Here is a 22504-nt window from a genome sequence, read left to right as displayed (position 1 = left end):
TTAAAAGCACATAAGAGTTTACAACTCCATTCACCAAGAAAACAGTTTACATTTCTACCTACTTAAAAACAACTAATTCCTCATAATAATTATCCAGCTTTTAAATTACTTGTAGTTACTGTAACATATTCATCAGAGAAACGGTATCTGAAATTATGTACTGGATATTATTCAAAATTTATAGAGAATATCCCAATTCTTCCAGCTATTTATTTTTTTTTCCTTCCAGTTACTTTAATAAGCTACTTTCTTATGAAATTTTTCCCTCACCTCCTTTCCTAGTACATAAAAACCAAATGGAATCAATTTTGCTCTAGAGTACTCACCACTTGTACTCCATAATGGATGTGGGCCAAAGTGAAAACAGCTGTTAAAGTATACAGGAGAATGCTCTCAACGTAAGAGGGTACTCCTAAGTTTACCACCAGGACAACCAAGAAAAGAGGAACCAGGAACCAATTCAAAGTTGGGCACCGGGTGCTGCTCATTTGACAAACAATCAGCTGACACTTGAAGTTGGGGCGGGGGGCGGAGAATGAAAATTTAATTAGCAAAGCACTTCCAAAATTAGTAACTCCAACATTTAAAAAGCATTTCAAGTACTTGAACCAACACAGTTACATGACATTATTAAAATCAGTAGTTCTCAACTGCTCAGGAGCCAAAGTGAACCTCTGCCCACACGTCCAAACCCACGGACCCTCAGAGCGTGTGTCAGAAGAGGTGGGAAGATAATTTAGTCAGGTTGCTACAGAAGGCATTCTTCCACTAGGTAACAGTTTGGATAAAAGAAATTTCTCCCAATTTTAAGCATGATATCTGAAAAAAAACTTTCAAAACAGCCTTTTATAGCTCCATGCAACTAAATCTCTTCATGGTGCTGAGGAGACGCTGCCTCCAGTTCAATCATATGGTCACAGTAACACCAAGACCTCTCTGGCTCCCTTTACTTTCAATACCTTACTCAAATCTAGCTTTATTCCTTCTGAGATACCTTTTATACAATGTATTAATATTTTCACATCTTTAAACCCTGTGAAATCAATAGGACTGGTGATATTGAACACATGTTACAGACACGGAAACATAAACTCAGTGGCTACCTTATAAAGTAAAAACTAAGTTTTTAGAGTTAGAGCACAGGCTCCCTGGTTGCGAGAACCATTAAGGTCCCTTCTCAACTCCTCCTGATCTCTCCTACCTGTCTGCTCTCTTGCTGGGCCATCGCAGAGAAAGGGCTTTTAAAAAATGTTCTATTTATTACAAAGTTTTTACTCCCCGTTAATTTTAAAATCAGCTGATTTAGAAGTGTGTGCGTGTGTGTGTGTGTGTGTGTATTTTCTCTCAAAAACCCCTTCCAGCCTCGCGAAATTAATCATTAGATCTGCAGCCATCTGGAAAAGGAAAAAATAATTTTCAGCATTTCTGTCTTTGGGGTTATAATTCTTTCAAGTTTCTGATATAAAATATCTTTAAATTAAAATCTGTTTATTTTCAATACTATATAAAATTTCTCAAATTATCAAATTTTGTCATATACTCCTTAGATATATTATGACTAATTTTAAAAGAAAAAAATCTTACTGTGATGTTGGCAAAGGCTGTTCCAACCATAAAGTAGAATACTCTAGGATGCAACTCTAAAATATCTGAAGGCGACTGAAGGATCCATGCTGTAGACAAAATGAATAGCAAACATGGAGAAAAAAAGGGAACCATAGCTTCATAGATTGAATTGTGTTTCAAGGTGTTATTTTTATAGCTTCTGAAAAAAAGAAAATCAAGTAATACAAAGAACATTATTACATGTAAAACTCACACTGCGTTTGTAAATTTTCTAGTTTTCAAAGTACTTTCACACTTATTCTCTTACTTTATACTCACAATAATCCCATAGCACAAAAAGAACCAACATTACTAACCCTATTTTGCAGACAGGTTAAGTGACGGTGTGAGAATTTAAGTTTACATAACTTGCTACAAAGTGGCAGGGCCAGGACTAGAACGGAAGTCTTCTGAGCCCTAGTGCCCTGGAATGTAAAGATGAATAGCACTTGATCTTTGTTCTGGGAGATTTACACTCCAACAGGGGAAATAAAATGCACACAAAACACCACGAGGAAGTACCTCAGAGTGCCGCGACAATACAAAGTGACAGAGAACCAACGAGTGGAAGACTCTGCACTGAGACCACCCATAGCCTATCTCGGTGTCTCCAGCACACACTCCATTATGTGTCAGCTCATCTGAACAGAGCCCCAAATTCTAGTCTTGGTTCTGCCCCTGATTACATGATCCTGGACAAGATATCGCCTCATCAGGACCTCATCCTTAGAAGATGAGGAGAAAATGTCTCCATCTGTAAGGCCTTCAGGGCCTGAAATGTTATGGTTTCTGTGAGTGACTGCCAGTTGCCATGAGTAGGGAAGATTCATAGAGCTTGGAGGGACACAGATAGGGTTCTGCAGGACAGATCTGAGGGCTGAAGGACGAGGAGGGAAGTACAAGCGTTTCAAGCAGAGGAAACAGATATTAGAGGGAAGTGGGAACAAAATTACCAAGGAGGGAAACAGCAAAATACATTCAGGTCCCCTACATAAATTCAGCGTGGCTGAGCAAAGGTGGAGAAGTGCAGATCAAAGAAATGAAATGCCAGCCAGGAAACTCCTCCCGAACCCTGGCCCCATTCCTCTGGCAGGAATTTTTACATAGTGCTACCTGGGAAGTCAGCATAGATTCAGGGTTAGGTCCTAAACTACACAAGTCCAGAAATTTTATGATCATGCTGACTACACTTACACAGAATCAATTCATAAAAACTTGTAATCAATTTCTAAAAAGAACATGAACCTATCAGTATTCAACAAGAACACACTCCTTCCCAATTCACTCCACAAAAAAATGACAAATAGAAGACTGGTGAGCCAAAAATTATAACAAAAGAACCAGCAGTTTTGTGCTATGGTTGAACTGATTACAGAGCCACCGCTGTTGTCCCTAAATGATCCTAACCTCATTCTAGGTTCAAAATACAGGTTTCACGACCTTTTCAAAATGTCCAGATGCCAAAAGTAAAACAGATCCTAAAATTCATCTATGTAATGATTTTCACATTTCTTGCCCAATTAAGAAATACTTACCTGAAAAAGTTTAATAAACTCATTGGAAGAGTCACACATAACGCACAACCTAAAAGGAAGAATATTTAAATTATTGTGATTATTATTCAAGAGTGATGTTTACAATTATCAAATACATACAAAATATTTAATGCTTTTAGACCCAGTAACTCGCAGGTTCAGGTTCACTTTTGTAATGAAATTAAATACACTTCTGAACAACATTTACAACCAGAAGAGTGGCAGTACAGCTTGGTGATTTCAGAGCAGAGGCTCAGGGGCCAGATCGGGCTTGAACTTTGGTTGCGCCTACAGGTTATGGGATTTCAGGCAGATTAACGTTTCAGTGCCTCAATTTCTTCTTTTATAAAATAGACATAATAGGATTGACCCCGTAGGGTTTTGAGAATTAAATGAGTTATTACACATAAAAACACCTGGAACAGTACCTGGTATGCAGTAAATTGCACAAGTGTGAGTTACTGAAAGAGGGGATGGTTTAATGGATTCTGTGGTTTCCCATTTCCACTTATTTATCTCCCTAGCATTCTCAGTTCCTCCGCCCACCCCTAAGCATACACTAGTTCTTTCCCCTCAAACCCGAAAACAAGGACAGCCTTCCCAAGAAGCCCCCCACCCCCACCCCATTGCTTCTCCCTCTCCACTTCTCTTACTCTTCCCTATCACTCGCTAGACCTTGCTGGTGGCCTTCAATTCCTCAGTACTCATTCATTCTGCCTTCCCTCTGCAGAAACTGTACTCTGGAATTTACCAAGTTCTCCTAATGATCAAATTCAATATTCTTTCTTCACTCCTGACTTCTAAGTAAGAGGACTCTGCTGACTCTCCACTAACTGCAATTCGTTCCTGCCTTTGCCTTTGCCTTTGTGATCCATTCTCCCAGTGCTGTTAGTTATCCAAGCATTACATGTGCTATCCTTTATTGGCAACTCTGCCTCCTGCATATTCCTAACTGGGCATTCAACTGTGCTTCTATTCTCCCTCAGAGAATCCTCTCTTACAGTTTAACTGCAAGTTTCCTATAGATGACTCCGAAATCTAGTAATGTACTCTTGGGCAAATCAGACAACCTGTCTGAGCTTCAGATTCCACAGCTGTACAACATGGATGGGTTAATTGACTTCCTAAGGTCCCTGGCATTTTTAAAATTCTCTGGTTCTACAAATTACAGAGATGTAAATTCCTGATTTTTTTTCTCTGTCAAACTCCAAATCAACACCTGTGGCAAGTTGCGGGCTACTTCACTTGGGTATGTCACCGTCACTCAACAGATTAGCCCTAGCTTGTCCACTCCAGACTCCCGCTGTATACTTGGCTTGGGGTGGGAAGGTGGTCAATGCAGCTATGACCTTAAGGATCAAAGACAGAAAAGCATTCCTTCAAAACAATTCCTAAGACATTCTGCTAAAAACAGATAAAAAGACTAGAATCCACCAAAAAGAAATCTCATTTGAAAAGATGAATTACTCTGCCACTTCCAAGCCCAAATGTGACAAAGTTCCCCCAAGCTAGAAGAGCTTAGAAAGGAAGGGAAGACAAGCTGACTCTCTGTCAAGCTGGGAAGAACTGGTAGGGAGCAGGGGCTGAATTAATTAACCCAGAATCGCTATAGCTCTGAGGTGTTGGAAATAGGCTGACAGAAACTTGCAAAAGATTTGCTACTAAGAGTATTTTTAGTTTCAAATATCTTGAAATAGCTTTATCTTAAATACAGCAAGCATGTAGGAAGCCTGGGCTATATATAGGTTGCCAAAAAGACACTGTATCTTCTATTTCTTCTCTAAATAGCACCTAATGTATTTTCCATAAAAAGTACAGGCATACCTCAGAGATATTGCGGGTTGCATTCCAGATCATCACAATGAAGTGAATGTCACAATAAAGCAAGTCACATAAATTTTTTGGTTTCCCAGTTCATAAAAGTTATGTTTATACTATAATGTAGCCTATTAAGATTACAATAGCATTATGTATTTAAAAAAGGTACATGCCTTAACTAAAAAATACTTTATACTAAAAAATTCTAACCATCATCTGAGCTTCCAGCTAGTCGTAATCTTTTTGCTGGTGGAGGGTCTTGACTCGAGGCTGATGGCTGCTGCTGGGGGTGGCTGTGGCAAGTTCTTAAAACGGAAAACAATGAAGTTTCCCACACTGACTCCTCCTTTCACAAACAATTTCTCTACAGTATGCAATGCTGGTTGATGGCATTTTATCCACAGAACTTCTTTCAAAATAGCAGCCAATCCTCTCAAACCCTGCCACTGCTTTATTCAACTCGGTTTATGTAATATTCGAAATCCTTTGTTGTCATTCCAACAATCTTCACAGCACCTTCACCAACAGATTCTATCTCAAGAAAACCACTTTCTTTTTTCATCCGTTAGAACTCCCCGTCTGTTACAAAGTTTGATCATGAGATGGCAGCAATTCAGTCCCACCTTCAGGCTCCACTTCTCATTCTAGTTCTCTTGCTATTTCCACCATGGCTACTTACTTCCTCCACTGAAGTCTTAAACCTCTCAATGTCATCCATAAAGGTTGGAAATCACTTCTTCCAAATTCCTGTTAATGTTGATTATTTTGACTTCTCCCCATGAATTATGAATGTTCTTAATGGCACCTAGAATGGTGAATCCTTTCCAAAGTAGGTTTTCAATTTACTTTGCCCAGATCCATCAGAGGAATCACGCTCTATGGCAGCTACAACCTTCTAAAAAGGTATTTATTTCTTCAATAATAAACCTTGAAAGTCAAAATTACTATTCAATCTCCGGCAGGATGAACGCTGTGTTAGTACGCATGAAAACAACATTAATCTCATTGTACATTGTCATCAGAGCTTTGGGTGACCAGGTGCTTGTCAATGAGAAGTAGTATTTTGAAAGAAATCCTTTTTTCTGAGCAGATCTCAATAGTGGGCTTCAAATATTCAGTAAACCATGCTGTAAACAGATGTGCTATCATCCAGGCTTTGTTGTTCCATGTACAGAGGACAGACAGAGTAAATTTAGCAAATTCTTAAGGGCCCTAGGATTTTCAGAATAGTCAATGAGCACTGGCTTCACCTTCAAATCACCAGCTGCATTAGCCCCTAACATGAATCAGCCTGGCCTTTGAAGTTTTGAAGCCAGGCATTGACTTCTCCTATCTATGAAAGTCCTAGATGTAATTTCCTTCCAATATTAAAATGGTCACATCTATACTGAAAATCTGTTGTTTGCGTAGCCACCTTCCTTAATTATCTTAGCGAGATCTTCTGGATAATTTGCTGCAGCTTCTACATCAGCACTTGCTGCTTCACCTTGCACCTTCATGATATAGAGAAGTCTTCTTTCCTTAAACCTCAAGAACCAACCTCTGCTAGCTTCAGACTTTTCTTCTGCAGCCTCTTTACCTCTCTCAACCTTCACAGAATTGAAGAGAGTTAGGGCCTTGCTCTAAATTAGGCTTTGGCTTCAGGGAATGTTGTGGCTGATCTGATCTTCTATCCAGGCCCCTCAAACTTTCTCCATATCAGCAAAAAGGCTGTTTTGCTTCCTTATCATTCGTGTATTCAGTGAGTAGCACTTTTCATTTCCTTTGGGAACTTTTCCTTTGCATTTACAGACTTAGCTAATTGTTGGGTGCGAGGGGCCTGGCTTTTGGCCTATCTTGGCTTTTTTCCAAGTGATTAGAATCATTATGATTAGAATCATTTTTAATTTGTGGTTTAAAGTGAGAGATGTGTGACTCTTCCTTTCATCTAAACACTTAGAGGCCACCGGAGGGTCATTAACTGGCCTAATTTCCATACTGTGTCTCAGGAAATAGGGAGGCCCGAGGAGAGGAAGAGAGGCAGGTAGGTGGAGCAGTCAGATACACGCAACATTTATTAATTAAGTTGCCATCTTATATGGGTGTGGTTTGTGGGGCCCCAAAACAATTCCAATAGTAACATCAAAGATCACTGATCACAGATCACCATAACAAATATAATAATGCAAAAGTTTGAAATATTGCGAGAATTACCAAAATATGACAGAGGGAGACACGGAGACATGAAATGAGCAAACACTGTTGGAAAAAAGGCCCTAATCGACTTGCTAATATGTTGCCACAAACCTTCAGTTTGTAAAAACCACAGTATCTGCAATGCACAATAAAGTGAAGTGCAATAAAACGAGGTATACCTGTATTGGGAAAGCTGCTTTATTTATTTGTAAAGAAACGTGGGCTTTTGTTTTATTTCGAGAGAAGAATTCAGATAAACTTATAAATTACAAAAAAAATTATGTGCCTGTTAAAGTACCCCCTTAACATTCAAAAATATATCTCACATACCAGAGGATTCCATCTTATCATTAAGTTTAACATTTAAACATAAAATGCAGCAATACTGCCACAAGACTAGTCACTTAAATCAAAAGATTCACTATGTGGTGGGGGTGAAAAATAGCTAGCCTTTCCAAGGAAGAGGATTCAGTTCATATAGAAACCCAAAAATGAACATTTGGAAGATAACAGCGGGGTTCTAAAATATCTGTAGTTCAGGGCCACAGACAAAGGCCCAAACCACTACCCAAAAGCCAGTGCCTAATGCACCACTTCTCAGCTGTTTCCAAACCCTACCCAATGCCCATTCTATTACCAATGTTCACTGGCAGTGAGAGAGGGGGTTATATTTTAGATAAGGGAACAGAGCAATAGCCAAGAGTTTGCTATTTTACTTCTACAGAGGTCCTAATGCCACTCCTAGTGCCCCCAAATAACTTCCTCCTTGCCTCTTTGCACAGAAAACACTCTGCCTCCCATAGATATCCCCTCTGGCTAAAATCAAAAGGGAAACATTACCATGATCAAAAACCTTTACCTACTAATGGCCAGTGGCAAAAGGAGAGTATCTGAGAGGAACAAAGGCTCAACTTCTGGAGTGGATGTATTATGAAGTAATCTCTATCTTCCATCTATTCCACTTCCTACAAACTAATGATCTTCAATTTTGAGACAGGCACGAAATCTATACCAAATATCCACCTAAATGTGGATCCTCTAGAACCGTCTAGGTTTATTTAAATAATTAGTTTACAAGGTTGATGTGATTTTGGTATTTATTTCCTTCTGACTAGAAATAGCTTAGTGCTAAACAAAAAAACCAAAACACAGAAACCTCAATTTTCCTTACTGGTTTGGTTGAAACCAGGGTTGTAGGCTGTTCTGCTTGCTGGAGGGTGTGGGAAAGGGGAAAGGTGGTATAGCTTGTGATAATCAAACACTGGCTTCAATAATAAAGTGATGTTAAAATAGGCTTCAACATGGAGCTTCTTACCAATAATCATTGCAGTGAATAGGTCTCTATATAAGAAATTAAACAGGAAAGGTTCATACCAGGCCTCAACTCCCACAATCGCAGTCACTATGTAGACAAAAGATATAGTCTGGAAGGAAAATGCAGACAAAAGCATACAGAGGCATTAACAGCTGGAAAGATCAGGGAGCCAATAAAGCTGTATGCAGCATAAGTCTAGTAAGTAAACAGTTTTAGTAAAAGCAAGAAGTACACTTAAATTTGATACTGTGTCAAGTCTTCTTGCCTTTAAAAATGTCTTTTTTCAGCCAACAATGCCATAAAATAATTAACTTCTAAACAATGCAAGCAACTGGCCATAATTTAGAACACTTAAAGGCATATCAGGAATTGGTTAAGGCATAGGATGATCCAATTTGCCTACCCAATCTCTTTCTTCAAACACACTCCAAAGTCTGATGCTTTACTGGGGCCTTAGGCGCAAATGGGCAAAATGGTAACACAAAAAAGCTAGTATTCAAAGGCAGGGAGAGTTAATAGCAAGCCTATTAAGTAAGAGAAAACAAGTATCCCTACTCATTGAAACACGGGCAGTAAAGACAAAAAGGCAACAATTATATGTGTATATCTTTCTTTACAAAAATCAACAGTTCAAAGGAATATTTATTAAGAAACTGTTCATTTTTTAATAATGACGACATTGTGATTATGGTTTTTTAAAAACTACTCTTACTATTTAGAGATATGTAGTAAAATACTAATCACGTACTATCTGGAATTTCCTTTAAAATAATTGGGAGGAAGAGTATACATGAAACTGGACTGGCCATGTAGCTGCTGAATCTAAGTAACAGGTACATAAGGGTTCACTATGCTATTCTACTTTTTTGTTTGAAATTGTTCATAAATAAGCAAGAAATAACACAAAATAAAAAGGAAATTTTTTAGGGACGCCCAGGTGGCTCATTGGTTAAGCGGCTGCCTTCAGCTTCGGCCATGATCCTAGGGTCCTGGGATCGAGTTCCGCATCAGGCTCCTTGCTCGGGTGGAGCCTGCTTCTCCCTCTGCCTGCCCCACCCCCTGCTTGTGCTTGCTCTCTCTCTCTGACAAATAAATAAAATCTTAAAAAAAAAAAAAGGAAATTTTTTAAAAACACAAATCAGTTCTAGCCAAAAAAGTATAAGGGCTATAAAGAAGGAACGACAAAAACTTGCCCCCAAAATTCATGGCAATGTTGAAAATTTAAAGCAGAACACATACTTACCACTTGGCTAATGTCATATCCCCACGGCAGGAAAAGAATCCCTGTGTTATATTTTTCCCAGTGGGACAGGATGAAAGAAAACAAAACTACCCATAGCAGGAGATAAAGAACAAAAACACTGACACCAGATGGTCCTCGTCCAAAGATGGAATACACAGTCACAACAAAGTAAACACATGACCAACTATCCAGGCCATGGTCAAAAAGCTCCCCTAAAGGGGTGCTGGAATTGGTTCTCCGGGCTTGCTTTCCATCCACACCATCTGCAACAAAAACACATTACCATGGGAAAAGGTCAACGTCTGTACCAGTATGGGGAAAGTCTTCTTTAATAAACTGGAGAAACATAAAACAAAACAGATCACCATATTATAGAAATGTTAATAAACTAAAGAATAGCTACCAGTCAGTACTTTTTATAAAAATCCAACCTTTAATTCCTACAATTCGAAGATTTCAGAAATAAAATCTGCAATCTCTCAGAGTTTAATTTAAAGATTAAAATACGGGGCGCCTGGGTGGCTCAGTCTTGGTTAAGCATCTGCCTTCCGCTCAGGTCATGATCTGGGGGTCTTGGGATCAAGTCCCGCATCGGGCTCCCTGCTCAGCGGGGAGACTGCTTCTCCCTCTCCCTCTGCCTGCTTGTGTTCCCTCTCTCACTCTCTGTCAAATGAATAAATAAAATCTTTAAAAATAAATAATTGGTTAATGAAAATTAAAATACATTACATCACACTAAATGGTGTCAATTTTAGATCTTAAGACAAAGCATCGTAGTTGGACTCTGAATTCCTCCAAATCAGCCAAACAACCAAGTTATTCTGCTAGCCACAAATTTTCAAGCCTCCAGAGAAAATTCAATAGTTACTCATTACAATTTATCGAACCACTCTTTGCTCTAGGATCCAAAAACACCCTGTGCTTCAGTCCTAACACCTATTTCATCTTACTTGAAATTACAGTCACTACGTCACAGATGTACCACTTCCACAATTTTAAGTGCTTTCAGAAAAGACTTTGCACATAGTAGGCATTCAGTAAATGTAAGAATGTATTAAAACTGTGCAATGCACTATTCTTGATGTTGTGAAGATTATAAGAATAATCTCAGAATAAACTAAGTTTGTGCCCTCAGTTTACAACTGAGAAAGGTAACAAAACATGGTAATGAAAGATACAGTACATCCCAAACCACAGAAGAGTACAGAAAAGGGACAAGTACTCTTCAGGCTAAGATAACTGAGAATGGCCTTCCAGACAAGATGAAACCGGAGTAGAGACATAAAGAATGAGTTGGATTTCAGTAGATAAGAGTATGCTATTTCAAGAGGAGGAAGTGCTATCGGCAAAAACACCAAGATGGAAAAGCACATGAGTGTTCAGAGAATGCCAAGTAGCTCAGGTTGACCAGAAGAAACCAGTATGTGAAAAGGGCAGTAGAGAGGCTAGAAGGGAGGCTGGAGTGAGTTTAAAAAGTTTCAGGGAGTACGAGGAGCTACTAAAAGGATGAGTAGAGGAGTGATAAGGGTGAAAGCAGTGACGAGCTTTGCGAAGACTCCCCTGGCATCAGTGGGGAATGACAGGCTGGAGAGAGCACACTAATCAGCAGGCCCACACTGACATGGGATACAGTGGCAATGAAAGGCTGGAGGCAGGTGAGATATTAAGAAAATAAAAATGGCAATGCAGCGAAAGATGACCAGTGAGGCTGAGGGATTGAAACATCCTCTCCAAAATTTCCCATCTGGGTAACTAAGAGGAGGGTAGGAAATAAAGAAGTCCAAAGAAAGAGCGTGACTGGTGGAAAAGATGCTGAGTACAATTTTAGGTGCTAAAACTGAAGTGTTGGCAGAATTATCCATATGGTAATATCAGGCAACTCAACCTAAGGTACTTACTAGCAACTCAGAAGACAGATGAGGGCTAGATATAAACACAGGAGTCATCCCCACAGTGGGAAGGATCAGGATTGCCAAGGCAATGAGTGGAAAGAGAAAGTGAAGGATAAAGCACAGGGGAACACCTTCATTTAGGGGCAGAAACAGAGGGACTGGGAGGTGTAGGGAGAGAAAGAGAAAATGAGAAAGCCTAGTTAAAAAGAAGAGTCCAAAGCATAGCTCTGCATGCTTGTGCAGAACCAACCACCCTGCTAAAGAAGATACCATTCTTGTGGTCTCTCAGGAACTGTCTGTCTAGTAGGGGAGCTATTATTAAGAGAAAAAAAAAAAGAAGCTGAACCATAAAAATTTCTCCCCAAAAGAAATAGTTTTATTAACCATTAGGCTAATTGTAAAGATTCAGATTTTAGGAATTAACAATTCCTATGATGACTGGTTTATCTTGCTCCCTATAGTATTATCCCCAGGGCCTACCTCAGTTTGTGGCAGAGAAGGCCTTTAAAAATATTGCTGAAGGAATACAGGAAAGGACGAAGCCCAGATTCCTGCCCAAACACTGCAGATCTCTGTTATATAGTGTTGGGAACTTTTTTGCCCTTAAGTAGCTAAAATGTTTCCACAAAGTCTTTTCTCATTATTTGCTGGCTTAAATTCCTGTTTGTGGTGCAACTCCTGGGCAGTTATTACAAACACTGAATTCATGGACTGCATACTAATTAGGTTCTGTACATCTTCTCACTGAACCCATTCCAGCTCCACAAGTCTGGATATGTTTCAGAAGGGGTTTTTTGTTTCGTTTTAAGAAAGGGAATTCAGGGGGCGCCTGGGTGGCTCAGACGGTTAAGCGTCTGCCTTCAGCTCAGGTCATGATCTCAGGGTTCTGGGATCGAGCCCCGCATCGGGCTCCCTGCTCCAGCAGGGAGTCTGCTTCTCCCTCTCTCTCTGCTGTTCCCCCTGCTTGTCTCTCTCTCTCTGTCAAAAATAAATAAAATCTTAAAAAAAAAAAAAAAGAAAAGAAAGGGAATTCAGGGCATATAGCATATATTATGGGGGAGTGGGGAACAACCCAGGAGGACCTAGAACAGCACCCTGCAGCAAAATGTAAGAATAGTCAAGCTAGTAGAATAAAGTTTGTACATTGCCTCACATTAGTTCAAGGCAGTTTTGCAACAAATAGTTCATGTTTGGTCAGGATTTTTGCCAAAATTGTGGACATGAACCAGGTAGGTAATACGGTATTATCAAAAGGCTCTTAAGACATGCTGTTAAAAGCCAGAGCCCCAGGCCACTCTCAACATTTTCCCTATTTCCCTTGGTAACCAAACCTTACTGAATTCTTAAACCTGCTCTTTTTTTTTTTTTTTTAAGATTTTATTTATTTATCTGACAGAGAGATAGAGAGAGATCACAAGTAGGCAAAGCAGCAGGCAGAGGGAGAGAAAGAAGCAGACTCCCCACTGAGCAGGGAGCTTGACATGGGGCTCGATCCCAGGACCCTGGGATCATGACCCAAGCCGAAGGCAGACACTTAACCAACTGAGCCACCCAGGCGCTCCAAAGCTGCTCATCTTTAAGAACAAATGTACAAAAGCTTCTGCCTAAAAATGTCATTTTTCACTAAGTTCTCCCCTAATTCTTCTGGACTTCACTTTCTTCCTTCCCCAAACCCTCGCAGCTCTGGTCACCTGCAAGGTCAGCATTTAGTCATGTACCAAATTATACTGGTTTTATGAGTGCAAGTCATTTTTACCTGAAGAGATCTAAGCAACGTGAAGTCAGGGTCTGGCATTTTATATTCATTTAAAAACAATATACTGAGTGCCTACTATGTGTTAGGCACTGTTCTAAACAGTGGGTACATAGCCCTCAAAGCTATGTACATTTTAGAGGAGACAGACAACAAGCAGGTCATACGGCTTTAAGTACTATGGAGAAAAACAAAGCAGGGAAGGAGAATAGGAGCACGCACGACAAGCCATGCAGATAACCCCAACAAAAAAGCATTCTTGGCACAACAGACAATACGGCCTAACACAGCAGACTTCCCTGACCACCCCCTCCACCAAATAAGAATTGATCACTTTTTTATTCTCCCAATTATTTTTGTTCTCCCACTGTGCTCTATTATAGCAGCTCTCTCAGTATTCCACAATTATTTGATATGTCAGTATTGCTTCCCAAACGTAAGGCAAAAATGACGTCTTATTCCAGTTGTTGGTAAATATTTTATGTAAAGAGTCAGACAGGAAATAGTTGAGGCATTGTGGGTCATCAGTAGTCTTTGTTGCAACAACTCAGCTTTGTCTTTGTTGCAGAAAGCAGGCATAGACAACATATAAAGGAATAAATAGAGCTGTGTTCCAATAAAACTTTACCTGTCAAAACAGGCAACAGGCCAGAGTTGGCCTGCAAGAGGTAGTTCGCCAACTCCTACCTTATTCTTTGCATCCCCAGCAATGAGTGACAATATTTTCCATAGATAAACTCAAAAACATTTGTTTTAAATTGAACAGGAAATTAATAAACCCAAGTTAAAATGAATTAAGCACAGGAGAAAATGTTAGTTAACTTAGTGGATGGCTATCCCTGCTGACAGATTCACCAGCCATTGACTAACATGAGTATTTGCCATTTTCTTACCTAGAGTGTAGGCTATGAAGTTGAAGATGCCCACTACAATCCAAACCCAATCAGGGACATGCTTGTAACCTGGTGCTGCAAAGGAAATCAACATGGGTTTTAATACAAAGTATAAGCATGCTTACCATACTATATACTGGCAATGAGAAATACAGAAATATTTCTATTTATTAAATAAAAGTTAAAGTACATTATAATATACTTTTAATGCAGATATTAAAATATATCAGTAAACTGACAAAACCAAAGAAGTAACTGCCCAACCCCTCATAAACAATAGGCATTTATTTTGAGCTTTAATCATAACTCAAAACTGATTGTTCATCTTTACTTGAAAATTACTTATGTGCTGAGAATGAAAATTAATATTTTGGGAACTTAAAAGATGCTTGTGTTTAATCTGATCCTCGTTGTTTACAATTATCCTACAACATACATTAAGCCTTCAATCTATATTCTCTCATTACATTATTAATTAGCTAAACAAAAGACCTTTTCGTTTGGGTATAGATAGGTCACCTCCACTGGATGATTTGGCATCAGAATCATTCTGAAATGTCTGGACCTCACTATTTACCCTAAGATAGAACAACTGAGAATTAGGAGGTCTAGGTTCCAGTCCCAGCTCTGTATTCAACCAGCAGTGTGACCATGAATATATCATTTAACCCTTCCCATCTTCCATTTACCAAATATACCAGGATGAGATGGTTTACCTGGTCCTCTAGGTTCTATGATTTGGGGAAATACGCATAATATTTACATATTTTTAGCTCTCTTAATAACTGAGTAAATAATGTTACAGTAGTCGGATAAAATATTTCTAGTTACAAAACAAACTTTTGAGGATGTTCTGAAGATTAAAATACAAATTTTTAAAAACTGCTTAATATCCAAACCATGCTTAATAAAATTTAATCTTATTAATCATGTCATACCTTATGATCTTCATAAAGTTGCCATTTTATTACATGTACAGAAGCCATGGCTTAAAATTTCAATTGACAGTTAAGCAAATGTATAGTTTCAATATTCAGAATTTCTATAATATCAGGTCATAAGTTTTTGAAAATCTGAACTTTCCTATAAAAACAATGTTTTCAGTGACTATTAGTTTCTCCAAGTCAGTCCACAAAAGTCTGCTAAACCTACAACACAGATGAATTATAACACTAAAACTCCTTACTACTACATCATTTGTAAGTATTCTTTTTTTTTAATTTTTTTTTATTGTTATGTTAATCCCCATACATTACATCATTAGTTTTAGATATAGTGTTCCATGATTCATTGTTTGTGCATAACACCCAGTGCTCCATGCAGAACGTGCCCTCCTCAATACCCATCACCAGGCTAACCCATCCTCCCACCCCCCTCCCCTCTAGAACATTTGTAAGTATTCTTATTGGAAAATATATACTCCAACTTAGAATGCAAAAAATATTCATCTACCTCCATCTTTCCATTTCTCTCAACTCCATCAACTAGCTGAGCAATGAAAATAAACGCTATCTCCCACTTATCCCCCTTCATCCCAAATACAGCCAGATTCTGTCCTATGGCCTGGGGCAGAAACAGGGTGAGGGAGAACATGAAGACAGGAACAGATGTGAAAGAAGACACTGGAGTCTGGGGTGCAAGCAGGCTAACAACTGCCTCCAAAAGCATTTCTTTCCTCTCTTCCAATGAGGTTCTTAAGACCTTAAACTTCAATCAACATTTAAGGTCTAAGAACCATTTTCAGAGAAAACTTGGAGGTATTAAAGGCAAATACAGATGCTGAGCAGAGGGAAAGAGAGATCACATTCCCTCCAAAAAAAGCGGGGGGGGGGGGGATTTTTCTTGCATAATGAGAACAAGGGAAGAAGGGATATTTCTGGAACTGCTGGGTATGTCGGACCACGCTCATATTCACTTTCAGGCAAAGTGTCATAATCCTAATTTCTTCTTCTTATAAATCCAATTATTCTTTATTTATCAAAACCTCATTGCTTTTTAGACAGCATATCTAAATTAAGTAGCCAAGCTGGTGTCTAGAATTTAATGGAAACATCCATAACAGATTGTGAAAACACAACTTAGCTTTTACACTCAATTCCTAACATTTTACATACCCTTATAGTATCCAAAACTTCCCCAAAATACAAGCATATGAATAGAACCAGAAAATAACCGCATCTCATTTTTCTCTATTTAGATACTTTAAATTTTATATTAAAGTAATAATCTTACCTGAAGCATAAAAGTCAGGATCAAAGTATGCCATAAGTAGAAAGTTGAATACAACCAGCAGAAAGCCAGAGAAGGTTATCAGATTTGGAGCCAGCCAAGTAGGAAATACCTAATTTTTTTTTTCAAAATAATTAAAAAATAATTAAAGTAAAGAAATCTCTCTGGCCACTACACAAGATGCAAATTTAAGTCATAATAAAAGCTATAAACTTGAAAGATCATAAACCATAATGTCCAGTTGATAAAAATAAGCATCTTTCTTCTCTTTTCTATATTTTAAATAATTCTATAATCAACAAACTTTTAAAATCATAACACTATATTCACTTAAGAAAATTTTTAGATTCATTTTATAAAAATGATAAATTATAGAGTATAAGCTTATACTCCAACAGTGAGATAAATCAAAAGGTATGTGACTAAGGGAAAGAAGTATAGGAGAGCTAGTTTCTCTTATATCTTATTAAACAGTTGCATCCATAACATTCCGTAAGATATTTAAAACTTACTAAAACATAAGTACAAGTCTATTAATTGTCTTACCTTTACTATAGTGTTCCAAAATGGATGCATGATATACAGAGAGAGTGGATTGGTATCCACAGCACTGTACTGTTAAGAAATAAAAGAAAATATTCAGTTACCCTTGCACACTAACAAGTAGAACAGTATTTCTGGAGTGAAAATAATAATACAAAAATAACCTAGAGAATATGTCTATTTACATGATGTCCTCATCTAAACAAAATTGGAGGAACAATATAAATGGTACAAAGACAGCCAAGTCCAGCCAGATTTCTTTTTTTCATTCAATCAACTTTTACAATGTTAAATGTTTCAGTAGAGAAATTTATATTGCTTACAAGTTCTCACAATGCAAGATCACAATGTGCACACTGTATACATTCAAACACTGACTTTCTCAACCTCCTCATACACCACTAATGCACTTACTAGTTGTGCAACCTTGGGCAAGTTACTTAATCTCTGCCTTAGTTTGTTCACCTGTAAATGAGGACCATAGCTTCTACCTCAAAGGACTGTCATAAAAATTAAGAAATTAATCATATGCACAAAACACTTAAAGTAGTACCTTGCCCACGGTAAGTGCTATGTAAGTATTAGATATTATTAAATGTGTTTTAACCACCAAAGGATGACAGATCCCTTTACAGCAGGAAAATGGATTGTATAAATAAGCAAAGAAAGACAACAACAGGTTAGGGTTCTGTGGTAATACAGTTTATTCCCTAATTATTGAGCTAGTTAGTAAAAATTCAAAGGAAATTTTAACAAATACCTGTATTTATACATATATACATATATATAATTTTAAGAGTCACGTCAATGACTTATTCATCAGACACACACACACTGGAGTACCTAGCATGTCGGAAACACTCTACTAGTGTAGGGAAGAAGAGATACTTAATTGGTAAGGGATAATTCCCACCTCAAAGAGTGGGAATATTACCTAACTTGTCCAGTTGACATTTAAACATTACAACAGTCAAATGTCTGAAAAAAGTTTTGTGTTTTATATTAACACTTAGTATGTACATAAAATAAGTAGTAAGCATTTGAATATCTAATTTTTTAAAAATCATAATTAAAGGTCAAAACTTCTTCCTGAATGCTTCCAAATATGCAGGAAATCTTTTCTCATCAGTGTTTCAAGACTCAAAAGTGTGATGGAACAAAAAAGTAAATAAATAGAAATAATGTTAAATACTGCTAGCAAAGACAGTTAATCAGCAAGTCTATGATTCAACAGACTCCATGTCTGAGTGCCTCCATTTCTCCAACCCATTCTGCCTGAAATGGATAACTGGGACAATGGATCTGAGCTAGACAGTGGGAGGAAAATGGTGAAGAACTCAGTGTGCCTCTGCTGGCCACAGGGACAGGCTGAGCAGCCAAGGCCAGACTCTACTTAAATGCGAGTTACTGTTCTTCCTAAAATCAACTTGCACTTGCACAGCTCCCTACAGGTTACAAAGCCTTTCCACATAATAGATACCATTACATCTGAACCTCTGCAGAACGAAGGGGTCCTCACTTCGATTTAAGTCTTCAGACCTAAGGACATGGAACCAATACGAGCCTCTAGAGGCTGCCAATGACAAGGGGGAGGGCCCTGGCCTCCACTTCACAGAAGTCGGCACCCAGACCCACTTGACGTAGCCAGCAGGTCAGATAAATGGGGAAACCACACATTTCAAGCCCACCGTCCACTGCAAAGTACAAAAGTTGTAAGAAGTCCAAATCAGAAGGAAACTGTTTAAGACATCACATGAGTACCTAATACGATGTACAAAGTACAATGTTCTTAACTCAAATGTTTGCTGAATGAGTCTCACTCAGCAGATTTCCATAATTTCAACTTAGATCTATAAGAAGGCCCTTAACTGATGGTATTTTCATTAGAAAAGCTCCTCTTTTTAAATTCTGAAGTTTTACCTCTAAATTTCTACTTCAGAAGACCAGAAGTATGAAAAGAATGCAGAACTAAACACAAGGTCAGTTTGCCTAAACGGATGTTTCACATTGAAGCTCAAGTACAGCAAGAAAATGTAATATGAGATCACAAAAGGTAGCAAACAATAAACTAAAGAACCCTCTGTGTTCCAGCCTTACACACCTGAGTATTTTTCAAGATCACATATCACTTAGTATAGACAAAAAAACTTAAAACTGTCTTGTGAATCAATAGGAAGAAAAAAGAATGATTCAAACCTTCCACATGCATGAAAAAATAAAAAATAAATCTTAAAGATGTTAAACTAGATTCAGGTATTTGTTAAAGCTTATTAAATATATTTTTATTTTCTGTTGGAATGGTATATATCTGAACACCTTAACTAGGTAGATAATCCACTGTTAAGGCTCCCTGTGACTTGCCTGATCTCCAATCTACAAGGCCAGACAAAGCTAGTACCCTGGAGAAATGCTTGAAAACCACAGCCTGGATTTGAGAGAATCATTCCAAGGCAAAATCTCAGAATTACAAGAATTCAGAAGATGTCTAGTTCTTGAGTGCCCGACCCTCATCAATGCAACCAGGTAAAACAGTCATCCGGCCTCTTTTTTAAATGCCTCTGGTGGCAAAAAAACTCATTATTTCCAGAAGCAACCCAACCCATGTTAAACCAACTTTCTATACACTAACAAAATCCTCCCCTTGTCCCATATTTTCTATCCTGTTTTCATTTTGCTTTACAAAGTTAAACAGACAAGGGTCGAATTTTTCTTCCAAACAACAGTGTTTCAATTATTTGAAGGCCACTCTCCCTGTCGCACCTACATCTTCTCCTCGCCTGCTTAAACATCCCATGTTCCTCTGGGGCTCCTCTTGCCATGCTTTCAATCTTCTTCATCTAGGTCTTGTACTTTAGACCAGAGGCTGGAAAGCTTTTTCTGGAAAGCATCAGATAGTAAATATTTTAGGCTCTGCAGGCCATATGGTCTCTGTAATAAACACTCAACACTACCACTGAAGCAAGAAAGCAGTCACAGAAAATAGGTAAACAAATGGGCACGGTTATGTGCCTGTAGAACTTTATTCACAAAAACAGGTGCCTGGGGGCTTTAGCTTGACAACCTGTGTTCCAGGCAATCCAATTTGTTGTTAAACCAATACAAACATGTGATCCAGGGCATAAGAAACATTTCATGTGGTGTATGAGTAGAAATAACATGACCATAAGCCGCTCTTCCTCAATATTCCTCTGATACTCAACCTATTAATTTTCTATGGCAACAAAATCATTCTGCAGACTTAAATACGAATGGGCAGTTGGACTACTAAGCCACCTTTCTCCATGCTAATGTGAGGATGACTGCTGGAACCTAAGTACCAGACTCTACATTTACCATTATAATATTTCATCTTACTAGATTCAACTCATTTTTCTATCCCCTCCAGATCTCTTCAGATTCAGACTCACTTATGCAAGGTAATAGCTATGCCTCTCCAAAATCTCAGCATGTAAATTTGTCATGCTGATAATAATGCCTTCACCTAAGTCTCTGTAAAAATGCTGATCAAGACAGAACTTCTAAACACTTCCCTCAAGACTGTTCTTTAGTACATTCAATAATTTTTATTTGGGTATAGAATTCTGTCCTGTCATCTATGACAATTAGTCTATCTTTCCCACAAGAGAAAATTTTCATCAATTCTTAGTAAGATCAGAATTACTTTAGATAACATTTTGCCAAAAATTAGAAAGCTTCAGAACTTTTTTTTTTTTTACTTCAGTATAAGTCAGAAAACAAAGCAGAGTTCATTCTTCATTCATTCATTCAGTAAGCCAACAAGTATTTATGATTCAGTACCTATGATTGTGCCAGGCAAATTTTTGCTAGGCCCAGTGAAGACAATGATGAACAGGCCAAAATGTTACCTATGTTAACCAAGTCTACAGCCCATTGTGAGACAGATGGTAAGCACGAAAACAAGGAATAATCACAAGTTGTGCTAAATACCGTGAAGGAAATAAGCAGGGTATTTTGCAAGAGGACATGGGGCAGGGAGTGTGCATAGTCAGAGTGGTCAGAGAAAGCTTCTCTAAGAAGGGGACACAGCTGAGGCCGAGAAGATGAGAAGACAGATAAGGAACATAAGAGACACTATAGTGAGTCAACGAAGCGAGACACTAAAAAGAACATGCTGTTGTAGATTCCATTTATATCAAGTTCAAAAACAGACAAATTAATTTATGACAAAAGAAGTCATAATAGTAGTTTGATGGAAGAGACTGAATGGGGGCCTTCTGAGGTGCCAGAAATAATTCTGTATCTTGATCTGGAGTGGTGGTTATATGGGTATATACATATATAAAAATTCACTAAATTAGACACTTAAGATCTGTGCATTTATATGTAAAATACCTAAAAAGAAATAGAAAATAAAGAATATATATGTGGCAGTGTGCATTTGTGTGTGTGTGTGCGTACACGTGTGTGGTGTTGCAGGGAGGCAAGTACATGCCAAGATACCTTCCAAGCAAAGAGAACAAAAATGTGCAAAGACCACAAAACTAGAAATACTTGTAATACTGGAGGAAGGCTAATGCAGCTATAGCTTAGTGAGCAGGTAAGAGTGACAGGAAATGAGATTGAAGACGTGGGCCTAAACCACCCAGCAAGACCACAGTAAGCTAGATTTTATTCTAAACCCAATGCACATCCTGATTTACATTTTTAAAGCATCGTACTGATTACAGTGTAAAAAGAACTGGACAGGGACCAAACTGCAAATAGAAGCCAGTTACAAGACTTAAAGTACATCAGGTGGAGAGGATTATGGGTTAGGGTTAGCAGTACAGTGACTTCTAAATTACTTCCAAATATGCTGTGAAGTATATGTTTTCGAGAAGGACATTAAAAATGTGAGACTCCCCTTAATTTAAGAAGGAAATTGGCTCCAATGAAAGGAAAACTATGAAACCACCTCCTTGGACATAGAAGTATTTCCTGTACAAGGGTACTATATTTCAAATCCCTTCTCTGTACTGTTAAGAAAATTGATACGAAGACACACCCTTGCCCTAAATACAGACCTTTGGACAAATTATTAATTAGACTGGGGCCACTGTCCCAAGTAATGCTCTACTATCTATACTCAGCAACAGATTTCCCCTACTTTGTCTTCTAAACAATATAAGTAGAATAGGACTCTTATTGTCAAATGATTTTAAAATAAGGCCTGTCTTTACCCATCTGAAATATAAGCTTTATACTTTTTTAAAAAGACTTATGAGAGAGAGAAAACACAAGTGGGAGAAGATGCAGAGGGAGAGAGAATCCTCAAGCAGACTCCCCACCGAGCAAGGAGCCAGATGTGGGGCCTGATCCCATAACCCCGAGATGATGACTTGAGCCGAAATCAAGAGTCAGCTGCTCAACTGACTGAGCCACCCAGGCGCCCCGAAGCTTTATACTTATAAAACATAATTAGTTAACTATAGTAATCCATAAAATGTGGCTCGATACAAGATATTAATAGTTCATAAACTGCACTTGTTAATCATTTCAGATG

The 22504-nt window shown here is 38.2% G+C and overlaps 1 protein-coding gene across 7 annotated transcripts in view; it reads right to left on the bottom strand.

Annotated features, from left to right (window-relative positions):
• The window catches only part of SELENOI (selenoprotein I), a 42443-nt gene that overhangs the window by 8563 nt on the left and 11376 nt on the right, over positions 1 to 22504 (bottom strand). The window contains exons 2-9 of one of the 7 annotated variants that reach the window (XM_036090266.2): positions 17005 to 17073; positions 16462 to 16570; positions 14230 to 14304; positions 9692 to 9954; positions 8449 to 8557; positions 3141 to 3189; positions 1585 to 1765; positions 327 to 509 (exon numbers count right to left, since the gene is read on the bottom strand). In XM_036090266.2, the coding sequence (XP_035946159.1) occupies positions 327 to 509; positions 1585 to 1765; positions 3141 to 3189; positions 8449 to 8557; positions 9692 to 9954; positions 14230 to 14304; positions 16462 to 16570; positions 17005 to 17073 (1038 nt within the window). The other 6 variants (XM_078056077.1, XM_078056079.1, XM_078056076.1 and 3 more) reach the window with 6 other exon arrangements.

Source organism: Halichoerus grypus, chromosome 10 (assembly GCF_964656455.1).
Source record: "Halichoerus grypus chromosome 10, mHalGry1.hap1.1, whole genome shotgun sequence".
Lineage (NCBI taxonomy): Eukaryota > Metazoa > Chordata > Mammalia > Carnivora > Phocidae > Halichoerus > Halichoerus grypus.
The sequence above is the reverse complement of the archived record's forward strand: the minus strand, read 5'-3'. Positions and strand labels throughout refer to the sequence as shown.